Source organism: Centruroides sculpturatus, unplaced genomic scaffold (genome assembly GCF_000671375.1).
Source record: "Centruroides sculpturatus isolate CEXI.00-Female unplaced genomic scaffold, Cexi_2.0 scaffold170, whole genome shotgun sequence".
Taxonomy (NCBI): domain Eukaryota; kingdom Metazoa; phylum Arthropoda; class Arachnida; order Scorpiones; family Buthidae; genus Centruroides; species Centruroides sculpturatus.
The window spans coordinates 505056-517726 of record NW_019384413.1 but is presented as its reverse complement, the minus strand read 5'-3'; the positions used below and the strand labels follow the sequence as shown (position 1 = coordinate 517726).

At 31.1% G+C, this 12671-nt stretch overlaps 1 protein-coding gene across 1 annotated transcript in view; it reads left to right on the top strand.

The window, feature by feature from the left end:
• The window catches only part of LOC111619072 (succinyl-CoA:3-ketoacid coenzyme A transferase 1, mitochondrial-like), a 160486-nt gene that overhangs the window by 29566 nt on the left and 118249 nt on the right, over positions 1–12671 (top strand). Inside the window, exon 7 of the mRNA XM_023360719.1 lies at positions 8710–8816. Within this exon, the coding sequence (XP_023216487.1) occupies positions 8710–8816 (107 nt within the window). The remainder of the gene's footprint in view (positions 1–8709; positions 8817–12671) is intronic.

Below are 12671 nucleotides of genomic sequence, written 5' to 3'. Positions count from 1 at the left end.
TGGTATTGTATGATAATATCATATGCCAATATTTTCATTCTCCAGCACCAGTTTAACGTTTTGACTAACATTTTTGATTTGTTTTACAGTTGTTCTTCAATTCTATCTCTCAGTCACCTTATTCTTATTCTGTTTCATTAAAATTCGAATATTGAAAATTCTTATGATGATTTTTAAATTTTGGAATTATTAGTCAAATCATTAAACTGGTACTGTAAAACAAAAAGGTTGATGTATGATATTGTTAGAATATTCTCCAATATAAGCTTCTGATCTGTATTGTCGATAAATAACTATGAACCTCATTGGCTTTTCTGTTATAGTTACAGATTCATAATGCACCTGCTTGATTTTTTATTTAATCAATGAAAAATTTTCTGGGATGCATTTCGGCCTGTTAAAAAGCCCTCTTCAGCCAAGTAACATACAGAAATGGCCAAAAGTAGAGCTACCCTTGACATATTTTTAAAAAATGCAAGCTTTATTTTGTTTACCACCTACTACATAATTAATATTGTGATAGTTGAAAAGAGTGCAAAAAAAGAAACAAAATACTCAATTGAATCAAACAGATTTTATTTTAAATCTGATTTACAAAAGAAAAAGAAAGTTTTTATATTTTACATTGTGACAAAAGTACAGCTACTAAAGGAAGTATGCCAATTAGTTTGCACTGTTGTATGAAACAGAATACAGTCATAATCATTTGGATGAAGAGTGATATATATTAACTGATTTTATAAGAAATATAACAAAGTGCCTTGAGGAATACAATTATCAAATAATATCAAACAAAGAATGGTAGATATGCATTTGAAGGTAAAAAAGACCTTTACTGAAATTGGTAAAATCTTTAATGTGCATAAAACTGTTGTCACAAAAGTGGTGAAGCATTTTCAAATATACGGGACCATTGTTTCTGCCAAAAAGTCAGGTAGACCACAAAAAATAACATCACAGTTGGATTGTTTGATCAGGTGTATGAGTGCAGCCAACTCTTGTTTGACTGCTTCACATATTAAACGTGAAGTGGGTAACTCAGATATAAGCTTAAGGACTGTACAAAGCCGTTTGACTAGTTTTGGATTACATGGGAGATGACCAGCAAAGAAACCACTCATCTCTGCAAAAAAAACAAAAAGTTGAGATTAGAGTTTGCACATGAACACATCACTTGTACCAAACAAAAATGGTCCAACGTGTTATGGAGTTATGAATCTAAATTCATTGTCTTCTCTAGTGATGGTATATGATATGCCAGACAACCAGTGAACATGAAATATGACCCAAAATACACAATTTCTACAAAAAAGCATGATGGTGGCTGCATAATAGTATAGGGATGTTTTTATGCAAAGGAAATTGGTCCAATTCATAGAATTAATAGAATAATGAATCAAAAAGTTTATCTGAATATATTGCAGAATCAAATGCTTTCTCATGCATGTCATTCAATACCAAGGGAATGGATCTTCCAACAGGGCAACAACCCAAAACACACAGCAAATTTGGTAAAGAAATGGTTTTGTGGGAATCTGGACGGAAGATTGTTTCTCACTTGTTTTCAGCTTTAGATTGGAAAGATCTGTCTTCAGGGTCACTAGAATGGGCTTTTAGTAATATTTAATTTGGGGAACAGGAAGTTTGTATGATCTTCCTGTCAGTTTTTCCTGACATCAGCCTAATTAGAGCATTAGACATGCTAATGAATAAATTTATATAATTTTTCAAGAGGGATGGATCTTAGATCTGTGATAAGACTTTGGCTGAGAATTGAGACCAATAACAAGACTATTTAACAAAACAAAACAAAAACTTAATGAGAACAAAATAAAATAAACCTACAGATACACAAGGAGATTCTAACTCACTATTCTGATCGCGCAAGAGAGAGTTTACATCATTTAAACATACTACCTCAACTGATGAGCTTGATCGTTGTCTTCTAAATTGGTACATGATGGTGAAGTTCTATGATGGATGAGGGTCGAGGAGGAGGATGATGAGTGAAGGAGCTGAACTCTTGCTTGTGAACATGAGACAAATTTTTGAGAATGCCCTGAATTGGGAAATTGTCCCTTTTATCGAAAATTTCGTCCAATAGAAACCATGAATTTATGTCCGCTAACAGGATGTACAGATGGGTTAGATATCCAGATGTTTGTTAAGATTAGAGATAAACTCTTGTGAAAGGAAGTTTGATTTCCCCCTTTTGGTACAAAAGTGACAGATGTGTCTTCCATTAATGAAAACAATATGTAGAAGATATATATATATATTTTTTCATGTAAATTCGATAAATAAAGTAAGGGAGAATAATTTTATTATATAAGGAAACAGCATTTCTGTGATTTCTCTATCGAAAGATGAAGGAAATATCTTGGAATACAATCCAGATTAAGGTCATTTTCTAGATTGATTTATTTCTCTCTACATTTTATTATTTAACTGTATAATTCTTGATTTGATTCTCACATTTTCAACAGAAAAAGGTGAATCTTATGACCTGGCCAGCCCAATTGCCAGACCTAAACTCCATAGAGAATATTTGCAATAAAGTTGAGCACTGTATATGCCAGCATATGTATTCGAATCCAGATGAATTGTGGTCTGCCATCCAAAAAGCATGGCATGAGATTCCCCAATCAGTGCTTGACAACTTAGTTGATTCAATGGAATGTAGATGTGATGCAGTGATCGGCTCTACTTTTGTCACAGTGTAAAATATAAAAACTTTGTTTTTTCTTTTGTAAATCAGATTTAAAATAAAATCTGTTTGATTCAATTGAGTACTCTGTTTCTTTTTTTGTGCTGTTTTCAACTATCATAATATTAATTATGTAGTAGGTGGTAAACAAATAGAGGTTGCATTTTTTAAAAAATATGTCAAGGGTAGCTCTACTTTTGACCACTACTATATACAGGTAATCCCTGTATAACACAGCACTTCTATAGCATGGATTCACTCTAACATGGTTTGAGAATTGGGAACATCCCTCGTATAACACAGTTCTTTTATAGCACAGGTTCACTCTAACACGATTCGGGAATTGGGTAAAACCCTCATACAACATAAAGGGTGCGTTCTTTTATATCTCTGTGTAACTCCGCGTGAGCATTCTAATTGTTTTCGTGGCTACTTTGAATGCTCTTTCAACAAATAACCCATTTAATGGTTAAATTTTACAATTGGGACCCTTCTTTTGCTTATAAATGCTCATTTTAGAATTATAGATTCCTTCACATGATACTATCAATAGTGCGAGCACCGCCATCTTTCTTTCACCGCCATTCCTAAATGCCTACAAACAGCAGCACACTCCCATTGCAGAGCGACCACTATTAACGAACGCACCCAAAAAACTGTTACTAGTTGATGATGCTCATGCTGAGATCATCATATAAAATGAATAATCCTCTGGTAAAATATTTACTTAAATAATAAATAAGTATTTTACCAATGAAAAAAATGAATAATAAATCCGATTTAAACAAGGATTTAACAACATGTTTTTTAATTTTTGGAACCTAACCCCCCCTTATCACGCTAGTTCTTTGTTTCGTATAACACGGATTTGCATAACACGGCAATTTTTTGGAACATAACTCCCGTGTTATACGGGGGTTACCTGTATATACATTTGACTTTATGGTATTATAAATATAAATAAACATCTATAAAAGAATGTGACAAAGTAAAAATTACAATATTCATAAAAACCGACAATTACCATACATTTTTACCATGTTCAACAACAACAATGCAAAACATTTGATGCAAAACGGAAAGAGTGCTTTTGAACAGGCTGAAGTGCATTCCAGAAAATTTTGCATTGATTGAATAAAAAATCGAACAGGTGTGATGAATCTGTAATTATAATGGAAAAGCCAACGAGGTTTGTGGTTATTTATTGCAAATTAATATTCTCCAATTCGAATTTATTTTTTGTGTTGTGTGATTTTGGTTATTGACTGATAGATTTTACTGTACTAAATTTTGTCTATCTACCAGTAAATAGAATCTAAACATATTTATTATAACACTTTTGACATTTATAAAAATTGAAATATTAACACAATGATTTATCTTTTATTGTGACTGAAAAATATTATTTTAAAATGTTAAGTATAAAACAATCAAACCTTGATTTAGCATCACCATTTGTTTATCTACGAAATTTATACTAAATCAAGTGTGGTGTGAACTTGATTTAATGCAAAATATCTTAAATGATAAGAATTGAGAAAGGATGAGGCTATACCTCATCCTTTCTAAGTGGTCGATAACACCCCCTTGTTTGCATTGGAGGCTTTCAGGGGGGCAGTAGAAGGCTCATTGATTAAATATGAGTTTTATTATTTGTTTAAAATTATATTTGGAATAACTGTTTTTAAGATACGCAACAGGATGGTAATGTAAAAAGGTAAGTTAAAAAATATGGGGACACTAGATTTTCTTTTAATCTCAAAGTGGGCAGTGGTCGAAATAAGTTTGAGAACCTATGCTATACCTCATGTTTTATGCAGTGAAGCATTTGTCATATTTGACAGCCTGCTTCGGGATCTCGCTTGATATGTGAAAAAGGTAATAGGATGTATTTTTTCACATGCTACAACTTTTTAATTGACAATGTTGCCCTATTTTTATTAGGGACTGAGATTACAACAGCCCTCTGTAATATGAAGGCTGCAGGGAAACAGAAATTGGCATGATTGTTTAGCACATCTCTGATGTATAATGCATCAGAAAAAGGACTGCAGTGATGGCTTTATTAGTTTTTAAAATAATTGGCCCAGGAGAGACTTTTATTACCACTCTATATATCAGACACGGGCAAATGCGGCTCTTGCTGAAAGTGTTAATTTCTGCTTATTATTATTATTATTTTTACAATTTTATTTCCATAATTTTGTGAAAATATGTTTATTAAAAAAAATTCAATATTTGTTTTATATTATATTTATATTATATAATAAAATTGCGATACAGAACTGCGGTACAGAATAAAAAAGTACAGAACTGCGGCTCCCGTGCATTTTGCGAAACCTACATTTCGGCACCCACCGAACTCTTTCTTGCCCACCCCTTCTATATATACTAATGTGAGTCCACATATGAGTTTGAAACTTTGAAAACCAACTGATTTGGTAATAAATCATATACAATGCTAATATACATTTAATTATTCACAGATACTGAAGGATTTTATATTTAATATTTATGGAGAAGATTCATTTTCAGTATAAAAAACATTTTCTTAGTATTATTTTCTTTAACAATTTAAGTGAATTTACTTTATTATCTGTTTGTTTTTAATATCATATTTTGCATAGTGAGAAGTAAACAGTAAAATTTATTGATATTAGAAAAATTTATTAATTTATAACTTGCAAATTTTCTTAGATAAACTAAATAATTTAAAATATATAAAACTATGAAAATGTACCTTAAAGATACATACTTTTATTAGATTTTAATGTAAAAGAAATGCTATATACATTTAAATTTAAGTTCTGTTTAGAATTTATTGGTATAATGAAGTTGTTTTTAAGACTTTGATCTTCTCCTTTTAGAGGTTAGAGATTTTCTTAGCGGGTGACTTGATTGTTTCTGTTTTAAGATTGCTTTATTACATAAAATTATCGACTTTTTAATTTTGTTCAATTTCTTACTTTGTAGAAACATTTAATAAAGTTAATAATCGTATTTATTTATTAATATTTTGTGTAATGATAAATTCTTATTTATCATCGCAACTTAATTTGGGGAGTCATTTTTTGACCAATTGCCATACTTTCCCTCTGTTATACGTAACAGCCAGAAAAGTAAATAATTATATTTTTTTCTTTGTAATCAGCATGTTTCATTTTGAAAGTGCCTATGAAGTTTAGCTGAGCCAAACATTTGCTAGTATTTTATTACATAAAACACATATTGCATTAGGACCACTTGTATTGTCAATTTAAATAACTTTCATTGTACTTTCATTTTGGTCTGTTCTTTGATGATACTTGTTCTGTAATGTTAGATTTTGAAGAAATCTCAGTGTGTAACTTCGTTTCTGCTCCGATCATAGATGCGTCAGCATAAGTACTTGTTGTTCCTTGTGACTGCATGTTTCCACAGTTTTTGATTGATATTGAATGTGACTGCACATTTCCTAGAATGCTCGAAGGTGTTGACAACTATGGATGGCCAATCAGCAGACCGTAATAGCACAATCCACACGCAAGGTATGGAGTAACTGATTTTCAAATTGAACTTGTCACAGCATGTAAATTCATTCTAGATTCAAAATTTTGATAATTTTTCACAGAACAAAGCTTGGGAAACACTGATTTACAGGATCTTTTCTTTTTTTTCCTTTTTTATTTTAGAAATTTAACCATGTAATAGCAGGTGACTTTGGGGTGTGCTACAAGCGATGTAGTTATAGATAGAGATGCTGTTGGCAAGTGACGTCAACTCTGTGATTTACTTTCATTAAATGTGGTGAATTTCAATATTACTTTGAGAATTTTATTTATTTCTTTCTAATTTGTGATAACTCTCAAATTTGACTTTTTAAAAGGGTGGTTTTTTTTGGGTGAATTTTATTTTTTACGTTAAAAAGAATTGATTTTGCAAAACAATTCGTCAACAACAGACAATCTATACACCAAATTGAACATCAGTGATCAAATATTCATTTAATTCCTTAGAAAAATACATCTGATACTGAAGCATTTTGGATTAAGGTCCATAATTACGTATGAAAACCCTTTTCAAGAACTTACTTTTAAACTATTATGCTTACCACACTTCAGCAGAGATGTAAAAAGAATTTTTAGCGTAATGGATAAATTATTATTAATTGAAAGTAAACTTCAAAATAGAATAGGCCATCGCTTTTAAATAGTATCACTTTTGAGTATATATTATGGTTTGAAACGGAATGGCAAATGTTGCCGTAACTGTAAGCTACTCGATGATATAATTAAAAAGCTTGATATGAATGAAGCAAGCATATCGAAGTAGATTTTATAGATTTACTGTGTGTTTCTATAGAAAATGTTTTGTGTTTTATAAATTAAAAAATTTAATAATTTATATTTTCAAATATTTCAATTAAGTTATAGATAATAAATTGCATTTTTTAATATACTATATTAAGTTTTAGATAAATTGGAATTTAGTGATTTTTGGTTACCTTCGATGGTAAGTGAAAATAAAAAATTGACAGTGGGCAACCGTTAGGTTAAGTTGTGGATGTCACTGAAGCAGACATGAATGCACCAGATATTACATCGCACGACACACATCTATTCCACTGCTGTCTGCAATCAACATAACATGCAGAGGATGCCATATGATAATTTGAGTAGTGCAATATGTTAAAGTTACAACGTGATGAACCACAACTCTTTTGGTACATTTTATGGACTAACAAGGGATACACAAATGTGACAATTTGCACCACTAGGTAGTGTGTGCTCCACAATACACGCAACATAAATGACACTAAAATGCATTTTATCCTAAACATCTGGTGTGAATTTGGGATGAGTAACTTATTAGTCCTCTATATATTGATGGCACCCTGAGTAGTGACTGATATCTGAACATTCTAAACATGATGGTGGACAAATGGCTTGATGATTTGCCATTGGCAATAGGCTAGGTACTAGCACAATGGTATGCCAACTCTTTCCTAGACAATTGTGTATCACTGGCTTATAAAGCAATTTGACAATTGTTATATAGAACAACACACCCGTTTCATGGACACCACATTCCTTACACTTGACTCCTCATATTTTTTTGGGGTCATCTAAATCCGTGGTTCCCAATTAGTGGTACGTGTATCCCTGGGGGTATGTGAAATTGCATGAAGGGGTACGCGCTGCAATCTAAAATCAGTCGATTTAAAATTTAAATGCATGAGATGAAGCAATCAAAAAAATAATGGGTGGACTATCAAAAATTTGGCAATTTTTGATAGGTGTAAAGCAGTGATTACCAAATTACCCCCTTAAGAATGGTAGAAGATTCGAGGGGGCACTGGAAGGCAAGGAATGGATGGGGTGTAAAGATAAGGGAGACAAAAATTCATCTTGAAATAAGCAAAAACTAATGTAAGAAATACATACACTAAAAGAGGATGGTAGTCTGAAAAGAATGGGAAACAGTGTTGTAAAGCTATATCATCTTATAATATATCATAATAGTATAATTTTAAGAGAAACTTATGTTTATCATATTGCTGTTATTTAATTTTTGGGGACTATCTAATTTTTATTTATTGCTAATATGATGCTATATAAGAAGAGTTAAATGTATATTACTAATGAAATTTCTTGACATATTTTTAATGCTTTTAACAAATTCAGCAAGCTTTTGAATAACAGTGGTAGTAAAAGAAATATGAATGTTTGAATAATAATATAAGACAAAAATACGAAACAAAATTGTTCTTTTTTGATATTGTTGTTTTATTTCATTTAAAACATTACTTAGCAACATTACAAATAAAATTAAAAGGCTAATAATATGATATAAAATTTCTTTATGCTGCTTTTGATCATTTGGTAACAAAAGTTTCATAATTTTCAGAACTAAAATATATTTATTTTAATGCAAACAGAAGAATATTAGAAACTTCCCTTAATAACAAAGCATAATTTTGTAAATTTTAGAAGGTTATTGAAAATTTTTACATTTTCTTTCAGGAACGTATGATAAATGGACGAAATTACATTTTAGAAGAAGCTATTACTGGTGATTTTGCCCTGGTGAAAGCTTGGAAAGCGGACAGAGCTGGAAATTTAATATTCAGGTTAGAGAAAAAGAGAATTATATTAAAATTCAATATTAAAATTACCACTTAAAATTAATTTTAATATTAATAAATTAATACAATACATCTAGTAGTAGTTCATTTAGCATCTCAAAATATCTTATTTTCACATAGAAAATTAATAACAACATTATATTAAAATAAAAAAAATCATTACGCTGTCATTTATCACTCAAATTGAACTAATTAGGTAATTGATTTAATGATCTGTGACCATTTCATTTCAGTCTTTAGACTGGTTATTTGAAAAATATAGAATACAATTGTTAATCTTCTGAAAGCTATAGATTTATATTGCACTTCTTAAATTTTAAATAAACTGGTAATTTTATTAGACATTTCATCAGAAAGTTATATATATCATTGTCAGTTTAATTAATTAAATTAAATTATCCAGTACAGTAGAACAGAGGTGTTAACATTCAGATGAACAAAAACTTGGATTATCATAATCAAACAGAACCATGCATATATGCTAGGAAAACTCCACATGAATGGATGAAACAGATTTAATGTCTAGATATTGAGGAAGTCTTCAATTGATGGATCTCTAAACATAATTAGATGAGGTGTGATCCACTGCTGAAAACTCAATGAGAAAAGTTAGATTAAAAAAAACTGAGCTATAAAGATGATCAAAGCAACAGGTGATTGATTATCTAAATAGAAATCTAGTTGTGACTAGAGGATTTGATCCCGGGATCTCGAAAATTGGGATCCCAAGATCCTGACCACTTTTCAGTCCTAAAATTTTCGGGATTCACATCATTTTAAAAAAGTTGCAAAATAGACTGCATGAAGCAAAACGTTCCATGCCGGTGTTTTTAACAGAATTGCTTGCCTATCATTTTAATATAAAATACAAGAAGTTTTATACCAAGCAAGCAGCATTAATTAACCTAGCAGGCTTGCGATGCTTGCTTGGAATAAAACTTCTTGTATTTTGAACTAAAATGATAGGCAAGCAGTTCTCACTGGGTTACCTGGTAATATACTTCATTTTTTAATTTTTGTGGGTGCCAATCGATTTTCTGGCACAGTCGAGAGCACTACTCAGTGTGTTTTACCTGTTAATGTGTCAGCCATCTCGTTTCGCCAGTGTGGGTAATATAGACCCGACACCTCTTGCTTAGGGGAGGTCGACCTTAGGTGAAAAGGTTATGACCCTCGCCTTGCTCGCGATCTGTCAGGATGATGTGAGAAAGCCTTTTTACGTATGGGGGTAGTGGTTTGCTGGACACTGAGAGACTCACACAGAGACCGAATTTACAAATTAACATGTTTAATTTAAGAAAGAAATGAACCTGTATGAGTCTTCAAATTCTACTTGGAGCTATAACCTAGAGCGGGCTTATAAGTATTTACTAACGATTCCTCCAACTTCCATCGAACCTGAACGCGCTTTCTCAGCAGCTGCATATATGTGCAACAAATTGAGAAGCAGACTTGGTGATGAGAAACTGGATGTGTTGTTATTTCTCAGATCATATTTTCGCAATTCAAATTATAATGTTTCTATTAGATTAGTTTTCTTTATATTTAAGAAAAATGTGACTGATTAATATTATTTTTTAATACTTTTTGCTAAGAAACTTACTATACTACCTACTTACTAGGGGTTGTTACATTAAAGTCATCTATTTAGTCGATGTTAAGAGAGATTTTTGTTAATTTTCAATGTTTATTTGCATAGTTTGTTACATAAAGGTTTTTTTCAATTTATATAAGTTTAAAGAGATCTCAGTGATGCTTGAAAAAGAATAACTTTAACACAAAGACTGAGTGATTTTAAGTCTGGTTAATCTGACTCTAAGTCTGATCAGTTAGAGTGATTAGATTAGCTAGGTGTATACTGTAAAATACGTTGATTTTTGTCTAAATTTTGATTTGTTGATTAAACAGCTGATTTCTGTAGGATTTTCTTATTTTTTATTTTTTATTAACCCTCAATACCAAAATGATCCCGGGATCCCGGGATTAGAAATAAGGGCTGGGATCGAATTCCCTAGTTGTGACATTAAATTTAAGAAAAAATACAGCAAGAAAGACAATGTTGTTGATACAAGTATAAGTACCAAATGTGAAAATACACCAAACTGTTTAATTTGTACAATATGACATTTACAATGCCAATGAAACAGACTGTTTTTATTTTGCCATATCTGGACAGTTTCCTGATATATAAACAATATTGGACTTTAGGAAAGCAATGAATCACATAAATGTGTTATACTGTTCTAATATTCTATATATGTATGTCTCTTTAATCTGGCATTAAGTTCGGTAAACTATCATTACAGCTTTCAGGTTAGACACTTCTTTTATTGTTTCCATGTATGCATTTCGGACTTATATAAATGTTAAGTCCCTCTTCAGTGCAATACTATGGTTCTGTCTTGTAAAACCACAGTGTACAATGGGTAACATTGGAAAGATTTTAAAATACAGCCATTAAAAACACCACATGTGGTGTTTTTAATGGCTATATTAAAATTGTTTAGATTAAAATTGTATTAAAATTGTTTAGATTGTTTAAAATACAGCCATTAAAAACACCACATGTGGTGTTTTTAATGGCTGTATTTTAAAATCTTTCCAATGTTACCCATTGTACACTGTGGTTTTACAAGACAGAACCATAGTATTGCACTGAAGAGGGACTTAACATTTATATAAGTCCGAAATGCATACATGGAAACAATAAAAGAAGTGTCTAACCTGAAAGCTGTAATGATAGTTTACCGAACTTAATGCCAGATTAAAGAGACATACATATATAGAATATTAGAACAGTATAACACATTTATGTGATTCATTGCTTTCCTAAAGTCCAATATTGTTTATATATCAGGAAACTGTCCAGATATGGCAAAATAAAAACAGTCTGTTTCATTGGCATTGTAAATGTCATATTGTACAAATTAAACAGTTTGGTGTATTTTCACATTTGGTACTTATACTTGTATCAACAACATTGTCTTTCTTGCTGTATTTTTTCTTAAATTTAATGTCACAACTAGGGAATTCGATCCCAGCCCTTATTTCTAATCCCGGGATCCCGGGATCATTTTGGTATTGAGGGTTAATAAAAAATAAAAAATAAGAAAATCCTACAGAAATCAGCTGTTTAATCAACAAATCAAAATTTAGACAAAAATCAACGTATTTTACAGTATACACCTAGCTAATCTAATCACTCTAACTGATCAGACTTAGAGTCAGATTAACCAGACTTAAAATCACTCAGTCTTTGTGTTAAAGTTATTCTTTTTCAAGCATCACTGAGATCTCTTTAAACTTATATAAATTGAAAAAAACCTTTATGTAACAAACTATGCAAATAAACATTGAAAATTAACAAAAATCTCTCTTAACATCGACTAAATAGATGACTTTAATGTAACAACCCCTAGTAAGTAGGTAGTATAGTAAGTTTCTTAGCAAAAAGTATTAAAAAATAATATTAATCAGTCACATTTTTCTTAAATATAAAGAAAACTAATCTAATAGAAACATTATAATTTGAATTGCGAAAATATGATCTGAGAAATAACAACACATCCAGTTTCTCATCACCAAGTCTGCTTCTCAATTTGTTGCACATATATGCAGCTGCTGAGAAAGCGCGTTCAGGTTCGATGGAAGTTGGAGGAATCGTTAGTAAATACTTATAAGCTTCGAGGACACGGGGAGGATGGAAGAAAACAGTCCGGTCGACACGGATCGGGATTGTAGGAGTAAAGGCTACAATCCCGATTGTTTCGATCATTGTAAGCATGTCTTTCTAAAAATAAACGCGTTAATTTTGTAAATTCGGTCTCTGTGTGAGTCTCT